This window comes from Stegostoma tigrinum, chromosome 22 (genome assembly GCF_030684315.1).
Source record: "Stegostoma tigrinum isolate sSteTig4 chromosome 22, sSteTig4.hap1, whole genome shotgun sequence".
NCBI classification, from domain to species: domain Eukaryota; kingdom Metazoa; phylum Chordata; class Chondrichthyes; order Orectolobiformes; family Stegostomatidae; genus Stegostoma; species Stegostoma tigrinum.
Window position 1 is genome coordinate 22,838,274 of NC_081375.1, and position 21,698 is coordinate 22,859,971.

The following is a 21,698-nucleotide window of genomic DNA, read 5'->3' on the forward strand; positions in this document are numbered from 1 at the left end:
ATCATACATACATATCCTAAACCAATCTCAACATTTGAATGAACTAATAACTGGGAGTTGCCATTGAGGAGAACTGACCTGGACCAAACAGTCACATATGGTGGCTACAAAGGCAGGTCCGAGGTTAGGAATCCTGCAGCAAGTAACTCACCTCTTGACTCCCTAAAACGTGTCCTCCATCTACAAGGCACAAATCAGGCACATGATGGAATACTTTTCACTTGCTTAATGGCCGTAGTTCAAACAATACTCAAGAAGCTTGACATCATCCAAGACAAACAGCCTGCTTGATTGGTACCACATTCATGAACTTTCAGTTAATCTACCACCAATAGTCAGTAGCTGCAGTATGTACCATCTTCAAAGTGCACTGCAGAAATTCACCAAAAATCCTTAGATAGCTCTTTCCAAACCCACAATCACTTCCATTGAGAAGAGCAAGGGTAGAAGATACATGAGCATATCACTACTTACAAGTTCCTGTCCAAGTCACTGACAGTCTTGACTTGGAAATATATCGCTGATTCTTCAGTGTTGTTGGGTCAAAATCCTGGCATTCCCTCCCCGGTAACATTTTGTATTTATTTACAGCACACTGTTTCCCCATACCTCTGCAAATGTTTCTTTTGAAGTATATCAGATTCCCTGTTCAACGTTACTATTGAATGTGTTTAGACAATATTTTCAAGCTGCGTGTTCTGGATCATCATAACCCATTGGGTAAACAAACAAAATTCTCTTCATCTCCTCTCGGATTCTTATTCCCAATTACCTTAAATTCACATCCATTGGTTGCTAACTATTTTACTAATGGGAGCAATTTTGTGCCCATTTCATTTCACTTTGTACTTACTCCCTTACGTTTATTCAGTTTACTTTGCTGTTACAGCATAAGTGTAAGTACCCATCCTTGATACTTATTATACATCACTTCTGAACTACATCTAATGCCAGAAGTGGGGAAAAATGATAAAGATCAGCAGTAGGTTTTATTTTAGCTACTTTGATATCAGTAATTAAATTAATTATTTTGTTAGTATGAATTTTATTGGGAAAAAATTGCATAGATAGTATGATATTAAGTCTTGTCAAGCTTCCCAGAAAGTGGTTTTGCCTTGCCTTCAGAATTCTTTGGTCCTTTTCAATGCCTTTTCTGAAGATGTTGACTGGAGTACAATTCCAAGTCCTTTGGCAATCATTTTTATGTCACAACATAGATACTAGTAAGCAACTTGCCCCTGGTCAGGAGAAAGGGTGTGGATGTTCTGGCGTGCTTTCCCAATTAGGTTCCCCCCGACGTCGCTCACTGACCCTACCTCAGTTGGAGCAAATGGTCATCCCTGGATTACAATGAGGTAGCATATAAGAATGGGAATTCCTCACTCAACCAAGAGATGCCAAGATTGGTTATGGAATTGCAGTGGCTGCAGAATACTGATTTGGATCACTCAGTAATAATTGTATGATGACTTCATCCACTGTGCCATTGAGACAGCCATAAAAATTCTCTGTTAAATAATTTCAAAAACTGTAGGTTTCCAATGACATTTTAAAGATACTAAAACTCAGGTTAGACAAGTGTGTGTTGATTTTAGAAATTCTGATTTTTGTCTAAGTTTTATATGTACAAGTAAAAGTAAATTTGTTTTTAAAAAGGCAACCATGTAGATACTATGCTATATCGAACAATGCAAGTTGGTAGCCGAGGAGTTAAAAGGGGAAGTTTTCACTAATGAATTCCACCAGGATTTTGTGGGCGTGGGTTTAGTGCGGGAGCAGTATGTAAGGATCTCATTTACAAACATTGCTGGGCTGCCCAGAAAAAAGGACTAAATACCTGTAATTATCTAGGCTATAATTCAGTTCTTCACCACATAGTCGCAGTAAATGGATCTTTTGCAGAAAACAACTGAAAGCAACATGAAATCTCAGCTTCTTGTTTTCTTATCTCTCTTCTGTTTCTGGACTGTCATCTCTGAGGTAATAAATACTGTTTTGAGATCTAACAGTGTGTAATGCCTTGGATTTTTTGCATGTCTCAGCACTAACTCTTGGTTTGTAAAGCGTACTGCTAATTGTTGCACAAGTCTTAAATATAGTTGCATTTGTAGTATATTCAATGCCAGTAAAAGCGGATAGTTCACAATGTCTTGATTTGTGCAAATTATAGTCAGTTAAGTTGTGTGCAGATGTCGTTATTTGTGATTTTCTAGTCTGTTTGCATATATTACACAGAACACAGCACTTCATTTGTGATCTGTGCTATTCAATTTGTCTAACTCTTATTAAATAATAGAGGGCTAGGATTGACTGCAGCTATCCACATGGTGCTGGGATTGTTCAGGGTCAGCATTTGGCCAACTCATGAGACTGAGAGTGAGTATGATCCCAAGATCATTTGATGTTGGGTATCTACCTCAGCTTCTGATTCCACTTTTGGCCGGAGATTCAGCACTAAAGTTTATTTCATTGCTTGGATGAGTAGGCCTTTAGTGAAGAACAATTACGAGCAAGTGGTGGAATTGGTACAATACAACACAAAGCGAAACAAAGAGTTGCAGCTGTATATAGCACATTTCAACATCTCAGTACTTCCTAATGCTTTACAGCCAATGAAATTTTATTGATGTGCAGTCACTTTTGTAATCTAAGTTCATGGGTATAGAACGTGGTATTCATGTTCCAACAGAAGAATCTGAAAGGTATGAAAATATATTTTCAAAAAAGAATAAAAATGTTTAGTTTATTGTGCTTTGAACTTCTATTGCATCCTTAGGGTAAAGAGGTGGTGAATACAATTTGCTTGTTTATATGTTGGCACAATACTGTAAATGATAATTCAGATTAAGAAAACGTAACCAACATCTAATGAAAGCTGTTAGTACTGACACTGATCACAGATATACAGAAAAGTGTGATGCATTCAGCTGCTGTACAATGGATAATATATACTGGAGTAACAATGCAGCACTGTGAGGAATGATTTTGTAATGACACAATGTTGCTCTGGGAAGCTGGATTGATGGTCAGCATTTGATGGCTCTGAGGCAAAGTAGAATGGTGTTAGGATGTGGGACAATGATATTCAAGTAATAGTCTGTTAACATTCATGTTTCAGTTAGTAGTGAATGGATTAGGGTGGAACCTTTATATCAAATGGAGGTGAGATGCCACACTCAAACAAAAGAAATTGGCAACAGATCTATTTCTGATCACAACTCTGTTTCTTGTCTGTTGACTGTAGATGCTAAGACATCAGTAGGCCAGAATTTTCTTTGTGGAGAAGCAACTGTGCCCGTCACTTGATCATAGATTTCCACTGGGTTTTGCACTGGAACTTGCTGTAAATAATGGAGCCAAAAAGGCCTGTGTCTGCCACAGAGTATTTTGGGCTTGTGCATTCAGAGAACCCAAGCATGTAATTTTTTAACCAATGACTGAAGGATTGTAAATGAGTGCTGATTCTGAACTAAGATATTTCAGTTAGATTATCAGCTGTAGCTTGGTGTGTAACACACTCCCCTTAGAGTCACAAGGCTCCAGATTCAAATCCAACTCGAGGACTTGAGCACAAAAATCTGGGTTGACTCTTAACTGCAGTACTGTGATATTACGATGCGGTGAGGATTACTATCTCTTCATTTGGACACCAAACCAACACTCCTTCTGGATTCTCAAGCGGATATAAAAGTTCCTACGGCCTTATTCAAAGCAGAGATAAGGAGTTATTCCCAGTGGCCTGGCAAATATTTCTTTCTGATTGACATTGGACAAAAAGAAAATTACATTGTTGTTTGTGGGATGTTGCTGTGTGTATGTTGCAGGCCACATTTCCTACATTACAACAGTGGCTATGTTTTAGAAGAACTTCATCGGCTGCAAAGCACTTTGAGACATCTCATGGTCATAAAAAGTGCTCTACAGACTGTTTTTTTGAAAAGACTTCAATGCCAAGTCAAGTATAGAAAGGAAAGTAAAGAAAAGTAAAGCTGTACTGAGAGAGTAAAAGGCAAGCTTTTTTCAAGATGTTTAACTTTTTAAAATTCAAAGGAATGAAATTACATGTTAAGTTTTTTTTGTGCTAGGGAAGTTGTCCTCCAGTAATCAAAACTTACCGTGCTATTAAAATGTACTTTGATTGGACTAGATATCCCCGAAATTTTTTTGGTGTGTGAGGTGGGCACCAAACAGGGAAATGCAGCAATGTTGTATCATTCTACTTATTCCAGTTCTGAGCTATTCAATTATTGTGTGATCACGCGATATTTGGAGGAGCAGGGTATCGTGGAAAGTATCATCCCAATTTGTACATCTGCTGTGCATATGTGGTTGCTCAAAGTTGCTGCTTCATTTGACTAAATGCCTCATCTTTATTTGAAGTGTAAAATCTAATTTAATAACTTCAGTTCATTTCTAAATACTCAAAGGAACCTGTCCAAAGGGGAAAATTGTTTTAATATGCCATGGAAGCAAAAGCAAGAAAGTTTGTTCGAATTACTCTGGAATATTTGCTGATCAACCTGTACATACATATTATTACACACCTCTGGAGCAGGTGGGACCTTTACCCAAGCATCCTAGTGCAGAGATAGGGGCAATACCACTGCAGTACAAGAATGTTTGGGAGGTTTCCAGGACACTTGAAAGTTCATCTTTGAAAGGCCACCCTTACATTGCTATTTAATTCCAATTAACATGCTAACTTCCCAATTTGCTGGTACAGTCATTTAATTAAATAAAATAATTCATTTTTAAGTGCAAAAAGAAATGTTCAGCAGGACATTATTCATCACAGGTCAGTATGGAGGACCACAAGTAATACATCTTGGAGATTAGTTTTTTTTGTTAAATGTTTGATTTCTCTTCAAAAATATCTTTCAGGATGTAGGTTTGAGACCTCCACCACCTGCATAAGCTATCAGAAAACTGCTTAATTGAACATAGAGGCAAAACTTGTTCAGAAGTTTAACATAGCTGGACGAAACCTAAAGTCTATTACCTGTCTCTTTGTTATACCTCTCACATTATTAACAACCCATTCTGAACCACAAGTCTACACAGCCTAAAAAATTGATCAGATGGAATAGAAAATATAAAGCGGTAAATATATATCTACTCCAGTTTTCAAAACAGAAGTTAAACTAACAGTATTAAAAACATTAGGAATCTATATATGTATTTAAAGTAAATTACACTTCCACCTATCAATCCTATTGGGTGCTCTCATTTAATAAACTTTTCTTAAGTTGTTTAATTATCTTTGTTGTAAAAATGTCAAAGATTCTTAAATCCCATTCAACATGGGCAAAGTAGACCTCTTGCTAGGTGATGTTCCATATGAAGGTATTACATGGGTTTAGTCAAAATTATTATGGCAGTCTTAGCAACCACCAAACCTCCAAGATAATAAAATGTGAGGCTGGATGAACACAGCAGGCCAAGCAGCATCTCAGGAGCACAAAAGCTGACGTTTCGGGCCTGGACCCTTCATCAGAGAGGGGGATGGGGAGAGGGAACTGGAATAAATAGGGAGAGAGGGGGAAGCGGACCGAAGATGGAGAGTAAAGAAGATAGGTGGAGAGAGTGTAGGTGGGGAGGTAGGGAGGGGATGGTTCAGTCCAGGGAAGACGGACAGGTCAAGGAGGTGGGATGAGGTTAGTAGGTAGATGGGGGTGCGGCTTGGGGTGGGAGGAAGGGATGGGTGAGAGGAAGAACAGGTTAGAGAGGCAGAGACAGGTTGGACTGGTTTTGGGATGCAGTGGGTGGGGGGTAAGAGCTGGGCTGGTTGTGTGGTGCAGTGGGGGGAGGGGATGAACTGGGCTGGTTTAGGGATGCAGTTGGGGAAGGGGATATTTTGAAACTGGTGAAGTCCACATTGATACCATTAGGCTGCAGGGTTCCCAGGCGGACTATGAATTGCTGTTCCTGCAACCTTCGGGTGGCATCATTGTGGCACTGCGGGAGGCCCATGATGGACATGTCATCTAAAGAATGGGAGGGGGAGTGGAAATGGTTTGCGACTGGGAGGTGCAGTTGTTTGTTGCGAACTGAGCGGAGGTGTTCTGCAAAGCGGTCTCCAAGCCTCCGCTTGGTTTCCCCAATGTAGAGAAAGCCACACCGGGTACAGTGGATGCAGTATACCACATTGGCAGATGTGCAGGTGAGCCTCTGCTTAATGTGGAATGTCATCTTGGGGTGAGGGAGGAGGTGTGGGGGCAAGTGTAGCATTTCCTGCGGTTGCAGGGGAAGGTGTCGGGTGTGGTGGGGTTGGAGGGCAGTGTGGAGCGAACAAGGGAGTCACGGAGAGAGTGGTCTCTCCGGAAAGCAGACAGGGGTGGGGATGGAAAAATGTCTTGGGTGGTGGGGTCGGATTGTAAATGGCGGAAGTGTCAGAGGATGATGCGTTGTATCCGGAGGTTGGTAGGGTGGTGTGTGAGAACGAGGGGGATCCACTTTGGGCGGTTGTGGTGGGGGCGGGGTGTGAGGGATGTGCTGCGGGAAATGCGGGAGACGCGGTCAAGGGCGTACTCGATCACTGTGGGGGGAACGTTGCGGTCCTTGAAGAACTTGGATATCTGGGATGTGCGGGAGTGGAATGTCTTATCGTGGGAGCAGATGCGGCGGAGGCGGAGGAATTGGGAATAGGGGATGGAATTTTTGCAGGAGGGTGGGTGGGAGGAGGTGTATTCTAGGTAGCTGTGGGAATACACCTCCTCCCACCCACATTCCTGCAAAAATTCCATCCCCTATTCCCAATTCCTCCGCCTCCGCCGCATCTGCTCCCACGATAAGACATTTCACTCCCGCACATCCCAGATGTCCAAGTTCTTCAAGGACCGCAACTTTCCCCCCACAGTGATCGAGAACGCCCTTGACCGCGTCTCCCGCATTTCCCGCAACACATCCCTCACACCCCGCCCCCGCCACAACCGCCAAAAGAGGATCCCCCTCGTTCTCACACACCACCCTACCAACCTCCGGATACAACGCATCATCCTCCGACACTTCCGCCATTTACAATCCGACCCCACCACCCAAGACATTTTTCCATCCCCACCCCTGTCTGCTTTCCGGAGAGACCACTCTCTCCGTGACTCCCTTGTTCGCACCACACCCGGCACCCTCCCCTGCAACCGCAGGAAATGCTACACTTGCCCCCACACCTCCTCCCTCACCCCTATCCCAGGCCCCAAGATGACATTCCACATTAAGCAGAGGCTCACCTGCACATCTGCCAATGTGGTATACTGCATCCACTGCACCCGGTGTGGCTTCCTCTACATTGGGGAAACCAAGCGGAGGCTTGGAGACCGCTTTGCAGAACACCTCCGCTCAGTTCGCAACAAACAACTGCACCTCCCAGTCGCAAACCATTTCCACTCCCCCTCCCATTCTTTAGATGACATGTCCATCATAGGCCTCCCGCAGTGCCACAATGATGCCACCCGAAGGTTGCAGGAACAGCAATTCATATTCCGCCTGGGAACCCTGCAGCCTAATGGTATCAATGTGGACTTCACCAGTTTCAAAATCTCCCCTTCCCCAACTGCATCCCTAAACCAGCCCAGTTCGTCCCCTCCCCCCACTGCACCACACAACCAGCCCAGCTCTTACCCCCCACCCACTGCATCCCAAAACCAGTCCAACCTGTCTCTGCCTCCCTAACCGGTTCTTCCTCTCACCCATCCCTTCCTCCCACCCCAAGCCGCACCCCCATCTACCTACTAACCTCATCCCACCTCCTTGACCTGTCCGTCTTCCCTGGACTGACCTATCCCCTCCCTACCTCCCCACCTATACTCTCTCCACCTATCTTCTTTACTCTCCATCTTCGGTCCGCCTCCCCCTCTCTCCCTATTTATTCCAGTTCCCTCTCCCCATCCCCCTCTCTGATGAAGGGTCCAGGCCCGAAACGTCAGCTTTTGTGCTCCTGAGATGCTGCTTGGCCTGCTGTGTTCATCCAGCCTCACATTTTATTATCTTGGAATTTTCCAGCATCTGCAGTTCCCATTATCTCTATCACCAAACCTCCATGACCTTTTTATTCGGTGGTACTGCCACTGTTGTGTTCAGTGTTCAGTGATACAGGGAAACTTTTTAAATGGATGGAATTGTTCCACATTTAACAACTAAATTGCACAAGTTTACAGTAATTATTATCAAGGAACTGAGTTCAAAGAACTCATTGGGGTTACTAGCCATAAAATTCCAATAGAAAGTAAAATAGATTTTCTGCTTAGTTCTGATAAAATCACTGGTCTGGGAATTAGAAAATGTAGGCACCTCATGTGCATTGCAGTGCAATATGAATCTGGACATTGTTTTACAATTTCAAAACTGAACTGTGATTTAGCAGGTCAGGCACTGGACTGTGTGCAGCCAAGTCCCAACATAAATTTTTCCTTTCAAATGAAATTCATTTGGGTTTGTGGTAAAACCAATGTTTGAACATCTGCTTGATGGATTAGTGAAGAAGCTCGGAGATGGTAATTATTGCCACTGTTGTGTTCAGTGATGCAGGGAAACATCTTAAATGGATGGAATTGTTCCATATTTAATAACTAAATTGCACAAGTTTACAGTAATTACCATCAAGGAACTGAGTTCAAGGAACTCATTGGGGTAACTAGCCATGGTTTCACCACAAACCGGAATAAATTTTATTGAAAGGAAAGCTTTATGTTGGAACTTTTCTGCACACAGTCCAGTGCCTGACCTGCCAAATCACAGTTCACTTTTGAAATTGTTTTACAATGTCCAGATTCACATTAAACTGCATTGCACATGTGAGGTGCCTACATTTTCTAGTTCCCAGACCAATGAGTTTATGGGAACAAAGTAGAAAATCTATTTTACTTTCTATTGGGATGTTATGGCTAGTCACCCCAATGAGCTCCTTGAACTCAGTTTCTTGAAAGTGGAGTCACAGGTAGACAGGGTAGTGAAGAAGGCTTTTGGTACACTTGCCTTTATTGGTCAGTGTATTGAGAATAGGCGTTGGGAGGCCATGTTGCAACTGTACAGGACATTGGTTAAGCCACTATTGGCATACTGGGTGCAATTATAGTTTCTCTGTTCTAAGAAAGATTTGTTAAACTTGGAAGTGTTGAGACAAGATTTACAAAGGTTGCCACGGTTGGAGGGTTTGAGCTGTAGGGAGAAGCTGAATAGGCTGGGACTATTTTCCCTGAAGCGTAAGAGGCTGAGTGGTGACCCTTATGGTGCATGCATGGAATGAGCTGCCAGAGGAAGTACTGGAGGCAGGTACAATTACAACATTTAAAAGGTGGCTGGATGAGTATATGAATAGGAAGGTTTAGAGAGAAATGGGCTAAATGCTGGCAAATGGAACTAGATTGTTTTAGGATATCTGGTTGGCATGGACAGGTTGGACCAATGGGTTTGTTTCCATGCTGTACATCTCTACGTTTCTATCACTCTGGCAATTGTATACTTTCCTTTTCAGTTGTCCAGGGCTTGTAAACAAAAGTGTTATTACTCACTTTTTCATAAGAGAGATGAATCCATCAAAGAAGAATCAACTTATTATCGACTGACTCTTTCAGTGCTAGCCTAGTTGTGATAAAGATTGTAAAATTGAGGTAAAGATTGTTTTAAAAACAGCTTGCAATCTATTTCTGATTGACAATTGTGCTTTTGATTCCAGTGCAGCCCTTGATGACACTAGGGCAGAATTTCTGGTATTTTCTTTCTGAAATACAGAATCAAGTACATTCACTTCTGATCATTTGTATTGCTCATGCCTGCAGCTAATGTTCTTGTTGCTTAGGACCATCACAACACATGCTCTTAAACCTACTCCCACACAGGACGTGTGAATATGTGCCAGCAAATGACAGAATTCACATAAGATCCCTATGGTTGCTATGCAGATAACAAATTCTATGCTGTAGAACAGTAGATTTCATCTGGATTATCTCAAAGCAGATTACCTTTAAGCTTTCCTTTATTAATGTGGTTACTGTAGTAAATATGCAGAAAAATGTTCTGGGGTGGTTAGTGCTCATTGCAAGTACATGAAAATATTTTGTTCTCCTTTTCATTCTATCAATTCAATCTGCACCTTTTCTCCCTTTTTCGTATGTACTTTAAATATAGTATTATTCAGTTTCCTGCAGTATTGCATGCCAATGTCTCTGCAATTTTTTTCTTGCTTCTCTCAGGAGCTTTGAATGAATCCCACTCAGAGCAGATGACTTTTCTAATTTGAGGGCTGCTGATCTTTCTTTTAAGTAATTACTTGTGATCTGTTTGCATTCCATTTAATATCAATACTGCTTTCCTGGTATGCTTAGATTGGCAACATCCATTTCTATTATGAAGGAAGATGCCAAGTATTCATATAGTAACTAAACCATCTGTCTCCAGAAAGATATCTCCTTTGTCCTTGTTCCTTTTTTTCCTATCCTATTTATATTCATTTTGGTTCTCTGCTGTTTTATGAGCATTGCACATGCCATTTAACCATTATATCTTTCATCATAAGGAAAACTCTAGTCTATAATGTATTTCCTTTCTCCTTCATGCAAATGATTTCATTTTCTAACTGAACATATCCTCTTTGAAAGCCTCCCATTGCTCATTTGCTCACCAATTTTAATTCCAGTCTACCTAGGCAAGATCACTTTTCAGCTCCTTGAAGTTAGGACTCCACCAAATAAATATTTTTACACTTGGTTCTTTCGTCCTTTTCCAAATAACTGTTTCAAACCTAATATTATGATCATCAAGTACATCCCACTGAAGCATATTTAATTTGCCCACTTCGCTGGATCCAGTAATATTTCCTTCTACCCTCAGTCCTTTGTTCTGTTGCTTGCCCAGTCTATATTAATATCATTGAAATCCTCGAATATCACTGTTTTTATTTCATAGAGCTATGAAATCCCCACAGTGAGGAAGCAGGCCCTTTGGCCCATCGAGTCCACACTGACCCTCTGAAGAGCACCTCATCCAATCCCCATCTGATCCTTGTAACCCTGAATTTCCCATGGGTCATCCACCCAACCTGAAAATCTTTGGACTGTGGGAGGAAACCAGTGCTACTGGAAGAAACCTGCACAAATGCGGGGAGAATGTGCAAGCTCCACATAGACAGTCACCTGAGGATGGTTTCAAACCCAGGTCCCTGACGCTGCGAGGCAGCAGTGCTAACCCCTGAGCCACGTGCTGTCCTACACATTTCCTGGGTCTCTGTATTAAGATAAAATTTGATGGGCCTGTTGCTAAATCAACAACCGCCACAACTGGGAGTCTAGGGAATGTATTCTGATTTTTAACCTTGAGGGAATCACAAAAGTGATCTGACCCCAGCTTGATCCCAATACATTCCAGGCTCTCTCAGCTTCCACTCCCCAATCAAACCCCTAACCACCCACTGCCCAGGTTGCCTGCTTGACATCCTACCCTCTCCCACAGGAGGCCTGTGATTTAACTCAAAGTTTGCTCACTAACCTCTTTGGTAAACAGAACTTCAAGCTCCTGCTCATCCAACACACCATTACTGTTTATATCATGCAAGTTGAAGGAGATTCTTGCAATTCTTTTTTGTAATTTGCTCCTTCCCACTATTTGGTGGCCTATAAATTACATCCAGTAAGGTCATGGCTTCTGCATTGTACCTTAATGTATACATGGGAATTTGAAATGTAAATATGTGTATTCATAAGTTTTTTTTTAAACTATAAGGCAGTGGGAATTATGGAGTCAGGAGAGTTCAGATCATATTCCAGAATACTTACGTGGTTTTTGTAATACTAGAATGCAACTTGATTGCCTTATATTGAATTTTTAAATTTAATCAGTCAATCTGGAACATCAAGCTAGTTTCAGTAATGGTGAGTACGAAGCTATCATCATTGTAAAAGCTTGTCTGATTCACTAATGATCTTTTGGGAAAGATATTTGCCATCCCTATTTGCTCTGGATGATACATGACACCATTCCCATAGTAATATGGTCCGTTATTAATGGCCTTCTGAAAAAAGCCCTCGCAAGCCATGCAGTTCAAGAGGATTTAGGAATGGGCAACAAATATTGACTTTTCCAGTCTCAACTAAATCCCATGAAGTAATAACAATTTAAAAATATCTTGGTGGCATCTGATCCATTATTACAATATAACGTGCATGACTTCATGAAAAACCAACAATGTAGACAGAACAAAAAGATTTCACATATTCAATATGAGGACTTAGGCATCAATTTAAGAAGGAAAACTCAAAGGCTATGTCTTATTATTATTTGAAACATGTGTACATTGCATAGGGCAAATCACGTTAGATAGATTAATGCATGGCTCAAACACTGATGTAGGAAAGGTGTACTCCCATTCAAGGGGCACTGATACTTATACAGGGGAAAGTGGAATCTATACCATTGGTGCCCACCTGAACTGAACTGGGACTGGTGCTCTTTGAGTACGTCACTGGAAAGAAGAGAGGATGTTAAACTAAATAGTGGGGGAAAGGCATCAAATTTGGGAAGTCTGCTTTTCATAAATTATGTAAATGATTTGGATGTAATAAAGGAGGTATGGCAAGTAAATTTGTAGATGACACCAAAATTAGTGGTGTAGCAGACTTTAATTTAGATAAATGTGAGGTATTGCATTTTGGTAAGGCAAACCAGGGCAAGACTGATAAAACTAATGGTAGGGCCCTGGGGAGTGTTGTTGAGTAAAGAGATCTTGAGGTGCAGGTGCAAAGTTCCTTGAAAGTTTTGTCACAGGAAGAATGGGTGGTGAAGAAATCATTTGACATGCTTGCCTTCGTTGGTCAAAGCATTGAGTATATGCATTGGGATGTCATGTGGCTGTACAAGACTTTAGTGAGGCTACTTTTAGAATACTGTGTTCAGTTCTGGTCTCTCTGCTATGGAAAAGATGTTGTTAAACTTGAAAGGGTTCAGAAAAGATTTACAAGAATGTTGCCAGGACTGGAGGATCTGAGTTATAGGGAGAGGCTGAAAACACTGGTGCTTTCTTCCCTGGAGCATCGGAGGCTGAGGGGTGACACTGTGGAGATTTATAAAATTATGAAGAGCATAGTTTGGGTCAAGGTCTTTTCCCCAGGGAAGGGCAGTACAAAACTAGAGGGCATGGTTTGAGCTGAGAGGGGAAAAATTTAAAAAGGACATGAGGGAAAACTTTTTCTTGCAGAGGGTGGTGTGTGAATGGACAAAGCTGCCAAATGAGGTGAAGAAAGCAGGTACAATTAGAATGCTTAAAAGGCATCTGGATGGGTACATGAATAGGAAGTGTTTAGAGGGATGCTGGAAAGTGGGACAAGACCAGCTTACGATATACGGTCTGCATGGATGAGTTAGACTGAAGGGTCTGTTTCCATGCTGTACATCTCTATGAATTTTTATGGTGTAGAGACAAAGTAAAGGAAAATGGTATTCGTACTGGAAATGATGAGCAGTCCATGAGAGGAAGAGTTACAGAGCACATATCAAAGAGAAATTCCACAGATAGAGTTAAAGTTTTTTTTAAATAAAAGGATAAAACTAAAGATTCTATCTGAAGGCATGTGGCATTTGAAACAAAGCAGATGAGGTCAGTGCTCAAATAAAAATAAATAAATACAATGGAGCATCCATTACAGAGAAATAGTTGCAAGGTGATATGGATTAGTACATGAATATTGAAGGATGCAAGAAACTTAGGAAATATAAGAATCCAGAAAAATGGTGGTTCTATTTAATAACAAAGCGTGGGCTGGATGAACACAGCAGGCCAAGCAGCATCTCAGGAGCCCATCAGCTTTTGTGCTCCTGAGATGCTGCTTGGCCTGCTGTGTTCATCCAGCTCCACACTTTGTTATCTTGGATTTTCTAGCATCTGCAGATCCCATTATCTCTGGTACAATTCTATTTAATAATTATGGTTTTAGCACCATAGAGAGAGATGGCCTAAGTCCAGGAAGCCAGGGTGTGGGGCTGGTTTGGATAGAGATAAGTGACAAAAGCAAGAAGTCACCAATTCGGGCAACTCTATTAGGAAACACATGGTACAATGGAGCAATAAGGAAGAAATAATGAAAATTTATCATGGGGAAATATAGACGCTGTTAATGATAATTTCTTAGAACAGCACATTCTGGACCCAATCAGGAAACAGGCATCATGTACTTTAGGCATCCCTGGGTAGCAGTGACCATAGTATGATTGAATTTTAAATTCAGATTGAGGGAGAGAGGAATGGGCCTGAGATTATATTTTAAAATTAAATGACAGGACTTATGACAGCATGAAAGCAGAGCTGTCTGTATTGAATTGTGTTAAAGATTGTGTCAGTAGAAATACTGGGGCAGATATTTAGGAGAATACTTTAGAATACATTAGATAGTTACATTCCTTAGGGTAAGAAGATTCCAAGGGATGGACTCACCATTTTTATTTAGCTAGAAAATTAAAACAAAAGCATAGAATTGTGCACGCACAGATGGCAGGTCAGATGATTAGATAGAAAAAAACAATGACTAAAAACTAAAAATTAATAAGGAGGGGAAATTTAGAGTAGAAATTTAGCTAGAAATTTAAAAACTAATAGTAGGAGCTTTTACAAATATTTTAAAAGAAAACAATTAACAAATTGAGCTTTGGCCCAAGAGAAAGTGAGTTTGGAAAATTTGCTAATAGAAAGTAAAGAGATGGTGGATGAATCAGTCTTCACTACTGAGGGCTCAAATAACATGCCACACAGATCTGAGCACCTTACTATTTACAATTTATATCAATGGCTTGATGTGATGGAAGGTATATAGTTGCTAAATTGCTGATGACAAAAAGATAGAGAGGTAAGTCAGATGTAAAGAGGTCATAAGAAGGTATAAAAAGATATAGGCAGGCTAAATGATTGGATAAAGGCCTAGCAGCTATAACATAGAATATTTGAAATTGTCAATTTTGTTTGGGAGAATTAAAAAAAAAGCATATTATTTAAATTGTGAGTGATTGTGAAGCTTGTGAGATGCGGAGGGATTTGAATGTCCTAGTGAATGAAGTGCAAAAGTCTAAAATGCAAGTACAGCAAGTAATTAGGAAAACTAAAAGAATGTTATCATTTACTGCGAAGGGAATTGATTCAAAAGTAGATAGGTTATCCATCACTTATACAGGGCATTGATGAGACCACATCTGGATTACCGTGTATAATATTGATCAACTTATTAAAGGAGAATGCAAATACGTTGGAAGCAGTTCAGAGAACTTTTACCAATCAAAACCTCTGATGTCTGGGTTATGTTGTGAGAATAGGTTGGACAGGTTAGATTTATATCTGCTGAAGTTTAGAAGAGAATGACTTTGTTGAAACATATAAGACCCTAAATTATCAAAACAGGTAGACCTGGAGTGAAAGTTTCCTCTAATTGATGATTCTAGAGCTAAGGATCATTGTTTTAAAAATAAGAGTTGCCCTTTTAAAGCAGATGGGACAAATTTGTTTCTCATTGAGTGTTACAAGTCTTTGGTACTCTCTTCCTGAAAAAATATTGGAAGCCGAGTCTTTGAATCTTTGAATGGCAGAAATGGGTAGTTTTTTTGGCAAGAGGATGACAGGCTTTTGGGCCTAGGCAGGAACATGGATTTGAGATGTCATTTAGAATGGCCATGATTTAACTAAGTGACAGAGTAGGCTTGAGGGGCTGAATGGTCCACTCCTGCTCTTTGTTCATTTGTAATTCACTTTGTTTGTTCATTTGTATATATTTAAATATCTGTTGAATAATTTATCATTTGATTTGATTATAACACACCCAGGAAAATCAGATCTGCTGAAATATAGCCTTGAAAAATAACATAAGATCTAAGTTAATTCCAGTTTTGTGGGATTGTGGTTTGGCTGAATTGTTTGGGCAGGGCAAGATAGAGGTGAAGAAATGTTGACTGTGACTTTGCTATTACTGGCAACACTTTCTGTTCTTGTAACTTCCTACTGTTCTTGTGCTTTACTGTGCTGTTTCAAACTGTGGAACTTTGCTTTTGTCCTCCCCAACACATGTTACTTCACCCCTGTTCCTTGGAGCTCCATTACCTTTCCTACAGATTTTGTTCAGTTACTGACATGTACATTTTCTTTTTCTAAAAAATGTACTTTTTGTATTACCCTCACTTGCTGGTATTAGGCTGGGGTTTGTAAGAATTACGTAGGCCTGTTTCTGTGGTCTAAATTCTTTCAGCCCAAATTGTCTGAGCTGGTGTTTTGGCTCCAAACCAACTCCCATTCGACTCCACATAACCCTTTAGCATATCCTTTTCTCCCTAATGTTCCAACCTAGCTTCTGCTAAATTGATCTAAACTAATTAGTTGAACTACTTCATGTGGTGCCAACTCCACATATAAACACTTTCCAGTTCAAGATACTTCTTCTGAATTCTTTATAGGTTTATCAGTGATTATCTTATTGACTGTAGTTGTCTGGTGATTGTGAAAAGTGCTATATAAATGCATGCTTTTAATTCCCTCCTCTGCATTCTCCCTGGCAGAGCTATGAGTCCTTGGCAATTATAGAAGTAAAAGAAAAACAGTCTGTTTGGCAATGTGGTAGAGACAGGTTTTGCATTGTTAAAAATGTTCAAAACTTCCCGATCTCTGCTTCAGAACCAGGACAATGCAATGTTCCAACTCTCTTTCACTGTCACTTGCTCCCAGAGGTAGCACACACATGCACGCACATTTTTGTACCACAGTAGTTTTTTTAAAGAGCAATAGACTTTGGAAAAAGAAAAGTGAATCGCAGTAAGATTTAGATGTCATTGTTTCATTATCTACATAGGACATCCAAGTTGTTTAGCGTCACCTCAGCAGAACAGCAGTCGTCTTTAGGAATACTTGAGTTCAGCAATAACATAGCAAGTGTTAATTGGAGAAGCATCATCTATTCTTAAATACCATTTGACTCTTAAACCTGTATTTATATTTCAAGTGCACTCATTTGTTTAATGTTTGTCTCTATATACTTTGTCCTTTTTTGGATTTTTGCTATCATAAGATTTACATCGCTGCAGTTTGGCTTTATGACAAGAATCTGATTTAGGGAACTACAGCAGAAGAGATTCTAGTAAAGTTCTTCTCTGTCACTTCTCTAGTGTTGCAGTAAGACAGTTGGACCTAGTTGATCCCTTCACTTATAATGTCTAGCTTGATTTGCTGCCCGATATTTGCACACTTGCTTTAAAATACTAAAAGGGGTGAAAGTTTAAGCAGTAAACATCATTTGGCACAAGATTGGGCTCACCCAAGGCTTTGGCAGAACATGTACAAGCTACTTCTCATTTTGATAAAGGTACAAATCTCTCCTGCGGCCTTTTTTTCTCCTTTTCTTTACTGGGGGGCGTCTCTACTTCACATCAATGGAACCTAGAGATTGAATGGGTTTATTTTGTCCCAGGCTGCTGCCAATCTCAGTCTGAACGAGCAGATGAGAGGCTTGCAAGAATGATCCAGAGATAGAACATAGAACATAGAACATAGAAGATTACAGCACAGTACAGGCCCTTTGGCCCTCGGTGTTGTGCCGACCTGTCATACCAATCTGAAGTCCATCTAACCCACACTATTCCATGTACGTCCATATACTTATCCAATGATGACTTAAATGTTCTTAAAGTTGGTGAATCTACTACCGTTGCAGGCAAAGCGTTCCATACCCTTACTACTCTCTGAGTAAAGAAACTACCGCTGACATTTTCCCTATATCTTTCACACCTCCATTTAAAGCTATGACCCCTCGTGCTCGGCGTCACCATCCTAGGTAAAAGGCTCTCCCTTTCCACCCTATCTAACCCTCTGATTATCTTATATGTCTCAATTAAGTCACCTCTCAACCTTCTCTCTAACCTTTCAAGTCCCTCAGCCTTTCCTCGTAAGACCTTCCCTCCATACCAGGCAACATCCTAGTAAATTTCCTCTGCACCCTTTCCTAAGCTTCCACATCCTTATTATAATGCGGTGACCGGAACTGTACACAATACTCCAAGTGCGGCCGCACCAGAGTTTTATACAGCTGCAGCATAACCTCATGATTCCGGAACTCGATCCCTCTATTAATAAAAGCTAAAACACTGTATGGCTTCTTAACAATCCTGTCAACCTGGGTGGCAACTTTCAAGGATCTGCGTACATGGACACTGAGATCTCTCTGCTCATCTACACTAGCAAGAATCTTACCATTAGCCCAGCACTTTGTGTTCCGGTTATTCCTACCAAAGTGCATCACCTCACACTTGTCTGCACTAAACTCCATTTGCCACCTCTCAGCCCAGCTCTGCAGCTTATCTATGTCTCTCTGCAACCTACAACATCCTTCGTCACTATCCACAACTCCACTGACCTTAGTGTTGTCTGCAAATTTACTAACCCATCCTTCCCTCATCCAGGTCGTTTAGGAAAATGACAAACAGCAGTGGACCCAACACCGACCCTTGCGGTACACCACTAGTAGCTGGTCTCCAGGATAAACATTTTCCATCAACCACCACCCTCTGTCTTCTTTCAGCAAGCCAATTTCTGATCCAAACTGCTATATCTCCCACAATCCCAGTTCTCCGCATTTTGTACAATAGCCTACTGTGGGGAACCTTATCGAACGCCCTGCTGAAATCCATATACACCACATCAACCGGTTTACTCTCATCTACCTGTTTTGGTCACCTTCTCAAAGAACTCAATAAGGTTTGTGAGGCATGACCTACCCTTCACAAAACCGTGCTGACTATCCCTAATCAATTTATTCTTTTCTAGGTGATTATAAATCCTATCTCTTATAACCTTTTCCAACACTTTATCAACAACTGAAGTAAGTCTCACTGGTCTATAATTACCAGGGTTGTCTCTACTCCCCTTCTTGAACAGGGGAGCCACATTTGCTATCCTCCAGTCTTCTGGCACTATTCCTGTAGCTAATGATGAGTTAAAGATCAATGTCAAAGGCTTGGCAATCTCCTCCCTGGCTTCCCAGAGGATCCTAGAATAAATCCCATCTGGCCCAGGGGACTTATCTATTTTCACACGCTGTAGGATTTCTAACACCTCTTCCTTGTGGGCCTCAATCCCACCTAGTCTAGTAGCCTGTATCTCAGTATTCTCCTTGACAACATTGTCATTTTCTAGAGTGAATACTGTCAAAAAATATTCATTTAGTGCTTCCCCTATCTTCTCTGACTCCATACACAACTTCCCACTACTATCCTTGGTTGGCCCTAATCTTACTCTCGTCATTCTTTTATTCCTTAAATACCTATAGAAAGCCTTAGGGTTTACCCAGATCCTATCCGCCACCAACTTCTCATGTCTCCTCCTGACTCTTCTGAGCTCTCTCTTTAGGATGACTATCTTCTAATTATTTTTCCTCTTCCATGACCTTGGCACCTCCCACTTGACAGTGACTGAGGTGGGAAGTCAGTAACAGGAAGATAAAACCATGTTCTACAATTATAGAGTGAAGACATTGGGAATATTGTCCTTGGAGAGGAGGTGGCTGAGAGTTGATCTGATTGAGGTTTTCAAAATCATGAATGGGCTAGATAGAATGCATAAGAGAAACTATTCTTGTTCATAAAAGGACCAAAAAGAGGAGATAGATTTAAAGTGATCATCAAAACAAGCAAGGGTGAAGTGAATAAGTCTTTCCTCACTCAATGAGTAGTTAGGGTATGGAATGCACCACCTGGAAATGTGGTAGAGGCAGGTTCAATTGAAGCATTTGAAAGGATGTTGGGTGATTATTTGGATAAAAATAATATACAAGGGTAGGGAGGAAAAACAGAAAATTGGCACTAGGTAGTGATGCTCATTTAATGTGCATGACGGGCATAATGGGCTGAATAGTCTCCTTATGTGCTGTAACACTTTAGCGATTCTGTCACATTCCTATTGTTGGATGGTATGGTACATTGAGTCTGCAGGACTTTACCAAGTCTACATTTACAGCTGATGTAATTTTTCATAGAATGATGAAGTGAGAGTTAAAATGAGCAATCTATCAAAACAGTGTAAACTTCAAGGGAATTTCAATTGTTCAGATAACTGAAAGATCCTACAAATTGAAGCTTTGTATATTACTTTGGCTGTTGCTTAATATTGAAACCTCCACTCTACTTTTTAGAATTTTGTTAAGCCAAAGAAACCCATTCTACATGAATGTTATGCTAAAGACTTGGTAAAAAGTCTATCTGCTGTAAGATGATGCAGTAAGCTGCAAATTAATGAGCTTGTAACTTACAATGCAATGCTGGAGAGGATTTATTTGTTATCAAACCCCTAACTTAATATTTATGCAGAATGGACCCCTTAAATTTGGCGCTCTGAATTCCTGATCTTTGTTGAGCATCCAGGGTGCTGAGTTCTTTACTAAGGTGGAACAATAAAGATCAGAACCAATTCTTACACTTAGACTGCCTCAAGGGTAAATTATGAGAAACTGAGGCGCAGCTGGCCCTGCTCTGCATGCTGGTGATTTTTAGCAGAGAATGGTGCACACTGTGTGGACAGAATTACAAAGAGAGAAAAGTTACTGTGGGATTAATGGTAAATGCAATTTAAAGGTGATATAGTGTGATTTTTACATTGAATACCCGAGGAATCTGGCAGTATATGACTGCAGAGAACTACATTGTTGTTGTTGCCTGGCAACCACAAACTGGGATAATCGTTTTTGGGAATTGTTTACCTGTCTGTTTTTGTAGAGTAGAAATCAACACCTGGCACCTTTCCTTGGACAACTCTCTCATCACCTGCATTCCACTCCTGCTCCTTCAGGTGACTGAAAATACACTGTGAATAAGAAACATTTTAAGATCCAGAATTCCCACACAGGAGTATGATGGTGCTGAATCTCTTTCAGCAGCAATTAATTAATGGGCATATCTTTATAACATATATTTGTAATTAGGACTGAGGTGGGTGATTGAATTAGGGAATGAGTGTCTGTTAAATTCATTTATGGTAGAGAGGCTGTATTTATGAACTGGAAAAAGGAACTTAGATGGGGAATAGTGCCTTCAGGAAATGGGGTGAGACTAGATAGGGATAAGATTTCTGCTGTATGCTAAGAGATGAGGTTGGAATAGGTAACACTGTTGGCTGGGGGCAGGGATTACAATGAGAGTTTGTTTGTAGCTGAGAGACTTGGCGAAAAAAGTAATAACATTGCTAATGTTGTCCTTGATAAGCTCTCATAAATGTTTTGTTTAAATATCTGTTGAATGTCAGTTTCTACGGTCAATTGCTGGCTTTTTGGCATTTTGGCCAAGTTTAGAGCACATGTGCACTTTACAAAAATGCGTCGTTCTGTTTACTAAATGTTGTTTTTGGAACCAAACATGAAATCCAACCTCAGACTTGCTTGAAGGATAAGGTATTTCAAAGATTTGGGCAATAGGTGAAGCTTGCTTTTAACTCTGCTACAGTGTAGTAGCAAATGAGTTCTTTCCCCTAACTGATGTTGCCATCAAGCCAAAAAACATTCTGTCAAATATACCAATGAGTAATGTGATTTATGAATTTCAGTGCCAGTGTGATGCTATCAAGAGAGACCACCCAAAGACTGGCAGATAATCTCAAAAATATCAGAATATACCCACAGTTGTTCAGAAGCAATGTACTGACTATATGCAACCAGCCTTACTTTCAACACACACAATACAATCTCCAACAGAAGATGTGATGCTAT

General features: G+C 40.6%; 1 protein-coding gene across 1 annotated transcript in view; it reads left to right on the top strand.

Annotated features, from left to right (window-relative positions):
* Positions 1–1,768: 1,768 nt before the first annotated feature.
* LOC125463742 (platelet-derived growth factor subunit A-like) overlaps positions 1,769–21,698 on the top strand; it is a 91,268-nt gene continuing 71,338 nt past the window's right edge. Inside the window, exon 1 of the mRNA XM_048555377.2 lies at positions 1,769–1,980. Coding sequence (XP_048411334.1) covers positions 1,888–1,980 — 93 coding nt within the window. The 5' untranslated portion in view covers positions 1,769–1,887. The remainder of the gene's footprint in view (positions 1,981–21,698) is intronic.